Here is a 9,388-nt window from a genome sequence, read left to right as displayed (position 1 = left end):
TGGTTTAGCATGGTACCTACACTGACCAAACAAGGAACTCAACAAGACACACCAGAAAGCAATAACGAGAGGCGAAGAACAAGGCAGGGGACTGAAGACAGAGACAACTAGGAATTTCAAAATAAAAGACAAACATACAGATAACAAAACAGAAGACATGACTGATAGGAGGGAGGCAGGACCATGTAACATTTCCCCTCCATTACCTCTGTCTCAGCGTTTGTGTCCGCCTCCCTGTTCTGCCCAGCGCAGAACGTTACACTCTGTTCTGTTTTTGGATTTTGACCTATATGTACTGGGTGGATATATGTGCTGGGGCCCCTATCAGACACTGTCATCAGGAATCCCAAAAAGTCTAAACGTTACACAGAGTAGATACATGCGACCACCCAGCACATATGTGCTGGGTGGTCGCATGTATCTACTCTGTGTAACGTTTGTCGTAGTCAGGTGTTACGTGCATGGAATGCACGTTGTGTTTTCTGTCTACATCCATAGGTGGACTCGTTGCTGCTGTTAATGTGAAAGTGTACAAGAATCATTGTCTTTTAGCCCCGCTGAACTTGTGTTCGGACACACAGTCCGGAGCCCTTTGAAAGTCCTACAAGAGTCGTTAGTGTCTGCAGATGAGACTCTAAAGCAAAGGTCTGTGTCTGAATATGTTCACGCATTAAGAGATCGGTTGTATAGGGCTTGAGACATGTCCCTACAGAAAACGCAGAAACACATGAAGGAGACTTATGACAGATGTGCTGTGTCACGTGAATTCCATCCGGGTGATGAGGTGTTGGTTTTATTGCCTGTTCCAGGATCATCTCTGTTGGCACGGTTTTCTGGTCCCTATGTGGTGCAAGACCGGCTTAATGACACCAATTATGTGATCCGTACTCCTGATCGGAAGAAGACGTCTTGTGTTTGCCATATCAACAGATTGAAGCTTTATCATTCTAGGAATACTCCCGAAGCTCTTGCTCCTGAAGTAGTTCAGGTTGCCCTGGTGTCTTCGTCACGTGAGTCTTTACAAGACAAAGGTGATGAGTTATTACTGCACTCTCCATCAGTTGGTTCTGCCAGATTGCTTAACTCTCAGAGTTTGCTTGAATTGCCTTCTGTTTTAAGTCATTTAGCTGCTGATCAACAAGGTGATTTATTCCATTTGGTCGATGAGTTTTTAGATCTTTTTAATGATGTCCCAACTCAGACTAACTTGATCCATCATGATATTAAGCTGGCTAATCCTACCCCAATAAAACAGCCTCCTTATCGCGCTAGAATGAGCAAGAGGAATGTTATGAGAAAAGAGCATGGATTTGCAAAACCTAGTATGAGCCCTTGGAGCTCACCATGTTTGTTGGTCTCTAAGCCAGATGGGACATATAGATTCTGTACTGACTACCGGAAAGTCAATTCTCTTACGGTTGTCGATTCCTATCCTTTACCTCGTATGAATGACTGTATAGACAACGTTGGCACTGCCAAATATGTCAGCAAACTAGACCTCCTCAAAGGATATTGGCAAAATCGTCAGAGGCATCAGAAATCTCAGCTTTTGTTACTCCTGATCATTTTCTCCAGTATACCGTGATGGCCTTTGGTTTTAAAAATGCTCCAGCGACGTTTCAGCGTCTTATGAATACAGTTTTAAGTGGTGTATCAAACTGTTCTGCTTATTTAGACGATGTCATCGTGTATACCTCGACTTGGATAGAACATGTGTCTGCTTTGTGTGATGTGTTTGACCGGCTTAGACAAGCTGGACTGACCCTGAATTTAGCCAAGTGTGTGTTCGCACAAGCCACCGTCTCATATTTAGGCATGCAAGTATGGAGTGGGCAAATATGGCCTAACGAGGCAAAGGTTGCAGCTATATTGGAGTTTCCAACACCCAAGACTCGGCGCAGTTTGCGACGGTTCCTGGGTATGGCTCGGTACTACAGGAGGTTTTGTCATAATTTTTCTGATGTCGTGGTGCCTCTGACTCAGATGTTGAGTCCTTCTGTAACGTTTGAGTGGTCTCCTGTGTCTGAACATGTTTTTACTAGTTTAAAGGTGTTGCTTACAGAGGCCCCTGTACTCACTGCCCCTGATTGTACTCGTCCTTTCATTCTTGAAGTGGACGCTAGTGATTCCGGTGCTGGAGCTGTTCTTCTCCAGGATGACGTGGATGAAATTCGTCACCCTGTTTATTATTACTCACACATGTTTAACAAACATCAGTGGAATTACTCGACGATCGAAAAAGAGACATTGGCGTTGTTATTGGCTGTGCAACACTTTAATGTCTATGTTGAGTCTTCTCTTTTTCCAGTTGTTGTGTACACTGACCATAACCCCTTAGTATTTCTGTCCAGAATGTACAACCAAAACCAACGATTGATGCGGTGGGCTCTGTTAATCCAGGACTAATCCAGGTTAATCCAGGAAACAGGCACCTGCAGGCACCTGGGGGATGGTCTGGCTTGCCGGTGGATGTGCTGATGCCGGGGTTGGATGAGCCGTTGCCACAGAGAGCCGTGCTGGTGCTGGCCCGCTTGAGGCCCACCACCTGCACCGAGGGGACTGAGGCGGCTTGGTCGGGGAACAGGAGCCTTGACTGTTGCTGTGGAACTTTGAAACCATCCCGCGACCACGGACTTGTGTTAACGGGCCGCCCAATGGAGGATGGGTTTCCTTTTGAGTCTTGGTCCTCCCGAGGTTTCTTCCTAATCCCCACCCTATAGGGAGTTTTTCCTCGCCACTGTCGCCTTTGGCTTGTTCATTAGGGATATGGACCCATAGTATTGTTAACCATGTAAATCCTGTAAAGCTGCTTTGTGACAACATGTGTTGTGAATAGTGCTATATAAATAAATTTGACTTTGACTACCATTTGGAGATACGACACAAAAAGGGGACGGATAATATCATTGCTGATGCTCTATCCCGTGTGGCGGAGATCGTACAGTAGTGTCAGATGGGTGATGTCTTTTGTATGTTTCTTCTCTTTTTCGGGGGGTGTGTTACGTGCATGGAGTGCACCTTGTGTTTTCTGACTACATCCATAGGTGGACTCGTTGCTGCTGTTAATCGCCCTCTGGCCGTGGACAATCAGCATTGGCGTGTTCCACCAATCTGGTCACAGTAAGGCTTCATCGGCTACCCAATGGGACGCTGTAGAAGGCAAAATGCAATGTAATGAATATTTATCAACACTACACTACACTTAACAACACTACACTTATGCAGAGGAGGCAGAGAGGGACTACACAAAATACAGAAGGGGTAATATAGTGAGACAAGAATATGAGACAACAAAATGGAGACGACAGAAAAAAGTACAAGGAGGAACGTGAACAAGTGAAAATGGAAGTACAGCGAGCTGTGGCAGTCAGTATAACGGCTGACATGTGGACATCTGTGAACATGGAGGCTTATTTGGCTCTTACCTGTCACTACATTAATGAGAATTTGCAGAGAGAATACATCTGTGTTGAGAGTACAATACTTTCCACAAAGTCACACTGCTGACAATTTGGCCGAAGTCAAAAGAGTCATAATGGAGGACTGGGCCATAACCAATAAAGTAAAGTGTCTTGTGACTGATGCAGCACCAAACATGATCAGTTCCACTAGACAGCTCCATATTCAGCACTCAATTTGCATTGCACATACTCTCAATTTATTAGTTAGTAAATCATGTGATCAGATCCCCACACTTGCATCCATCAGGCACAAAGCTCGGCACATTGTCACACACTTCAGATCAAGCACTACAGCCAAGGAGAAGCTTGATCAAGTGCAGCAACAGATGGGTTGACCAACCCTGAAACTTATAAATAAGGTGCCAACACGCTGGAACAGCACATATGAAATGCTGTCAAGGCTGCATGATGAGAGGGAGCCAGTGTGGGTATCTCTGGCCTCTCTAAGAACAGATTTGTCTCCACTTACAGCTGATGAGCATACCATCATAGGAGAAACACTTCTTGTGCTTGCACCTTTCCATCAAGCTATAGTGGAGTTGTCTGAAGAGAGGTGAGTGTCAGGGTCAAAGGTCATCCCGATGATGAAAATGCTCTATCTTGCACTAGAGCGTAATGCTTCAAACCTGCACACACAGGCAGCCATACACCTACATGAACACCTGAAGCGTCGAGTCACAGACACTGCTTCCAGTCTGGAGTCATTAAGTGTGTTGACCCTAGCAACACTTCTAGACCCCAGATTTAAATCACTCGGGTTCCTCAGTTCCTCCAAGGGCAATGAGGCCATCAGTAGACTGCGGTCCGAATGTGCATCTGTAATCGGACGGACAAATGAGCCCCAGCCTGGACCGTCTTCACAACAGCTGTCTGCATCCACATCAGGCATGTTATTCAGCATTATTTGTTTGTTGTATCATTACAGTTTTCGAAACGCTTCATGACGCCTCATTTACCCATCACTACAACCAGGGCAATAGGGGAGGAAAACATAAACCACTAGAAATAACCAGAGAACAAACCAAAAAGAGAAACAGGAATCCAACAGGTATGAAGGCAAGGGAAGACTAACGCAAAATGACCAATGACAAGGGGTAGAACGGAGGGGTTTAAATATGGAGGGGGTTAAATAAATAAATAAATCTGCTTGCTGCATTTCTTATCAACAAACCAGCATCATCTTCCAAAACTATTTCACAATGTTTGTGGCTTTTCACCAGGCTGGAATTTCCACAGTGAAATTGAAAGCTTGATAGCTGTAGCAGTTCAGCCCCACAACACACCACTATGGACCAAGACACCCCACAATAATCCCACGTCACCCCTCAGCACTCCACCACACTCCCCACTGCCCCCAGTCACTCTAGACAGAGACACACAAACATCATTAGCTCATGCCAGCAGTGATTAAAGGTGTAACAGACAGACATGATTGTTTTTGCATATAGTGCCAACTCTCCCAGCACTAAGAGTGTACACAGCTACCAGGACTTGTGCAACTCCTGATCTTTGCCCTGACTGAGGTTGTGCATGACACATTTGTTTGAATAGAGTGAAAACAATGAAGAATCTTCCCAGACTGTGGGAGAAACAGAGAGCTCTGCTGGGTATAAATACACAGTGCTGTGCTGAACTGACAGTCTCTACACAGACGAGTGCAGTGTTCTGGTGTGTCCAGCCATGCTGCGTTCAGCTGTTCTGTCACTGACCACCTTCACCACTCTACTGCTGCTTACAGAGTGTTCCTGGGGCACTGGTGCGGTAACAAGACATTATACGTCATTTTTTTATAGGTTTATTATAAATATAATATAATATAAATTATTATACATATTATTTCAATGCTTATTTAGATTTATTAATTATTTATGTGTTTATAATATTTTGCCCTTGGTCTTGTGCTAAATTCACACTGCAAAAGTTATTCAGAGAGCAGTTTTACAGATTTCTATTCAGAAAGCAGTTTTACAGGTTATGTTGAATCTAATTGATTTTACATTTGCTCACATTTTTTCAGGGTCAAAAAACTCCTATAATTATGACCTTTCGAAAATGTCAGACCTGACAAAGCTGTACAACTCCAAAGTGTATAAAGCTGACCGAATGACAAGACCGTTAGAAGGGCTGTCTTTTCAAGCAGGCAAACTAAGTCACTCTGGAGTGAGGTAAAGCTTGCTGAAATGCATAAAAATGCATACAACTGTGATTACCCCTCTGACAGTGTTACACACACCTGTTTCTTTTTTCTAAGTTTACAACTATGTTTTCACTGGTTGTTCACTGTCTGGCTGCTGTCCTAGAGTGACTCTGGCAGACGGGACTAACTGGCTGGTGCATAAGGGAGATGGTTATGGAATCTCGTCCCAGACGGTGGTGGTGGCTGCCAGACACATGAGCTCCAACTGGAAGGTCGGATCACAGTGCCTCTTGAAGACCTCTAACCCTAACCCACTAACTCTAAACATCCTGAACACCTCTAAACCTTTACCCAGGGGTGTCCAAAGTGTGGCCTGTGGGGCAAATGTGGTTCACATGTTCAGCTCACCAAATTTGCCCCTCACATGCTAATTTCGACACTCCTGTTCTAACCCTAACCCTCTAGTGTTAACCTTCTTGAACATCTCTAGCCCTAACCCTCCTGAACACCTCTAACCTCTTACCCTCTAGCCCTAACCCTCCTGAACACCTCTAACCTCTTACCCTCTAGCCCTAACCCTCCTGAACACCTCTAACCTCTTACCCTCTAGCCCTAACCCTCCTGAACACCTCTAACCCAGACTCAGATGGGATCAGTGTCCTCCATTAAATTATATTTGTCCTGTTTGTTGTCATCTTTTAATTCTTTTGTTTGTTTTTTGCTAGCAGATCATTGAAACCAAAAACTTTGGCGGGAGTAAGATCGTGTCTGACTTTGTGAAGGCAGGAGGAACAGATTACAGCCTCATCTTCAATAACTGCCATGATGCTTCTGAGAGGATGATGAATGATTAAATATAGAGCTTCAGGTTGGATTGCAACCTCCTGCTTTAGGCTATGCTATTTGGTGGTTCTGTTTGTTGGAGATCAAATGTGCTATACCCTCTACTTCAGTTCATTATTTGTAGAGTATTATTATTATTTTAAATATTCTAAACCTAACCTCTACTTCAGTTCATTATTTGAAGAGTATTATTATTATTTTAAATATTCTAACCCTAACCTCTATTCAGTTCATTATTTGAAGCAGAGTATTATTATTATTATTACTATTATTATTATTATTAATAATAATAATAATAATAATAATAATAATAATAATAATAATCATATTCCGGGGCGTGGCCTGGGGTGGGCTTCCAGGGCTTCAGCCCCGAATGATTATCCAGTAGCCCCGAACCTTTTCGCTCAGATGTACTATTAATGAGGAGGCCAATGCTGCTGTGAGAATAGGAAATCTCTTAACGCCAATCATAGTGCCGCCTCAAGGATAAAGTTCCGCCTTTCAGGAGAAACAGCCAATCAGCTTGCTGGTTTTGCGGGCGCGGAAGAGAGCCCACCCCCACCCCTGAGGGGGAGCGCACATGCGCTCTAGCCATTTTTGGCAGCAGGTTGCAGGTAGCTGACGGTGAAAGAAAATGGATATACAGCGTTTTTTCAAGGAGAAAGGTAACGGTAGTGAACCATGTAAACTGTGATGACATTGTTTGTGGAGCTATCTGATAGCTGGTTAAAAACACACAGATCAAACCCACTGTGTGCTTAATAAAATGCAGTTTGTCACTAGTCAGCTTCGGAATTAGTTCGCTAACCTAGTTAGTTAACCTATCTAGCTAGTTAACCTAGATAGCTTAGGTAGTGAAGGTTTGAGGAAAAAACCTTATATAGCTAGTTATGTTATAGCTAGTTATAGTTAGTATGTTCAACATGCCGTGATGTACCTGATAAGCTAATAACTATTTCATTTTCAAATTGTGTTTAATAATTTAGGATTGAAGGACTGTAAGCTATAATGAATGAAAATCCATTTAGTTAACTAGCAGTTAACTAGTTAGCTAGAAGGTGGACGTTTTGGATAGCCAGAATTTAGTACAATACTTTATGATGGTAGTTTAAAGCAGTTTCTTAACCCTGGTCACTGCCCTAAAATTGTGTGTTTTCCACTGGAGCCAACTGATCAGCTAATAAACAATCCTTTATTGAGTTTACACAGCACAGCATATCACCACTTACTTTATCAAGTGCTTTTAAAAGAAAACTTTAAATGTTTAAATGCATAAATGAATGAAATAAAACTTTAAATGCATAAATGAATGAATGTTGCAAAAAAAATTTACTTTTAATAGTTGAGGGTTAGGGTTTGTTAGTTTGTTCAAATCTCAAGTATTGTGATTTATTTCCTAATACCACAGACAAGAAAGGGAGTACAGAAGAGGGAGAAAAGCAAAGTGACTTAGAACAACCTGAGAACTGGAGAGGAGAACAGAGGAGAGGAGAGGAGAGGACAGGAGAGGAGAGACCTGGAGAGAATAGGAGAGGAGAGGAGAGGAGATGAGAGGAGAGACCTGGAGAGAAGAGGAGAGAATAGGAGAGGAGAGCAGAGGACAGGAGAGGAGAGCAGAGGAGAGGAGAACAGACCTGGAGATGAGAGGAGAGAATAGGAGAGGAGATGAGAACAACACAAGACAACAAGAGAGGAGAACAGACAACAGAAGAAGATAACACATTTCACATTTCATTTCATAACAGAGGACTAGAGAGGAGAGCAGACAACAGGAGAGGAGAGCAGAGAACAGGAGAGGAGAACAGACAACAGGAGAGGAGAGCAGAAGACTAGAGAGGAGAAAAGACAACAGGAGAGGAGAGCAGAGGACTAGAGAGGAGAACAGACAACAGGAGAGGAGAGCAGAGAACAGGAGAGGAAAGAGGAGAGAACAGGAGAGGAGAACAGAGTAGAACTGGAGAGGAGAGGAGATGGGAGAAGACAATACAAGCGGTATGGAAAACAATGCCTAATAAACACATTATTAATAAAATACACATGTTTTTAGTACGAAGACTAGCAACATAATGCCAGATGTAGTTTGTTTTAGCACAGTCTTTTGTATTTAAAATATTGTTTCCAGCTTTATTTTAAGCATGCTTTCCTGAATTACTATTTAACAGGGTAAAAGAGAGGGTGGAGAGAGAGGAAATGTGGAGAGACCTGAAATGAACACGCTCACAAACGACCCACACCCACGGAACTACAAACATGGACATAATGGCACGCAGACAACGTAGCGACACGGCCATAAGAAGGGGTTGTCACCATGACATGCAGACTAAAGCAGACAGAACTAAGTGACGGCGAAACTAATCTGCATGCACGTATACTCACACACAGAAGACGCATAAAATAAAGCTCAACCGTAAAAACGGAAGAATAAATAACAGAAAACAAAGTGGAATACTCAACCTCACTCAGTAGCCTATAACTCCTTCTCGTACTTTTTGGTCTTTTTACTGTCTTAATTGTAGGACTATATTGATTTAAATTGTAAAATATATGCAAAAAGGCCCGCAGACAGTGGAGGGTAAACAGAAGTTAACTGAAGGACATGACTGTATATAGTTAATATTGGATATGAATTTTATCAGTTGGCTGCGTGACTTTTGTCCATTGAAAACTCACGTTTAGAGAATGTTACAAATAAAAGTCAAATTTCATTCAACATGTGCTTGTAATTTTTTTTTATTTGCGCTAAAAAGTGCCCTTCAAATCCCCCCCCCCCCCCCCCCCCTGAGCACTTGCCCCCCAAAATGTCTGTGCACGTAAAAACAGAAGAATAAATAACAGAAAACAAAGTGGAATACTCAACCTGTGACAAGGCAAAACTTAATCGTAGAGAGACAGGAGGAAAATAACAAAGGAAACTTAAAAAGACACGGACAAAACTAAAGCCTCCAGG

General features: G+C 42.9%; 1 protein-coding gene across 5 annotated transcripts; it reads left to right on the top strand.

Moving 5' to 3' along the window:
* The first annotated feature begins 451 nt into the window (after positions 1–451).
* LOC143473992 (uncharacterized) lies at positions 452–9,139 on the top strand. 5 transcript variants are annotated; one of them, XR_013120668.1, is made up of 5 exons: positions 452–5,217; positions 5,479–5,626; positions 5,762–5,870; positions 6,327–7,106; positions 8,604–9,139. XR_013120668.1 is itself a non-coding variant. In XM_076971237.1 (5 exons), exons 1-4 carry the CDS (start codon positions 5,142–5,144, stop codon positions 6,450–6,452), a joined length of 459 nt encoding a protein of 152 aa, XP_076827352.1. In that variant the 5' UTR covers positions 452–5,141; the 3' UTR covers positions 6,453–6,466; positions 8,604–9,138. The 5 variants fall into 5 exon arrangements, 2 of the variants coding, with proteins under 2 accessions (XP_076827352.1, XP_076827351.1); XR_013120667.1 differs by having other exon boundaries at positions 7,850–9,138; XR_013120666.1 differs by having other exon boundaries at positions 6,327–8,433; positions 8,604–9,138.
* The last annotated feature ends 249 nt before the right edge of the window (positions 9,140–9,388 follow it).

Source organism: Brachyhypopomus gauderio, chromosome 13 (assembly GCF_052324685.1).
Source record: "Brachyhypopomus gauderio isolate BG-103 chromosome 13, BGAUD_0.2, whole genome shotgun sequence".
In the NCBI taxonomy this organism is placed as follows: Eukaryota; Metazoa; Chordata; class Actinopteri; order Gymnotiformes; family Hypopomidae; genus Brachyhypopomus; species Brachyhypopomus gauderio.
Note: the sequence above shows the minus strand (reverse complement) of the source record. Positions and strands in the feature narration are given on the sequence as shown.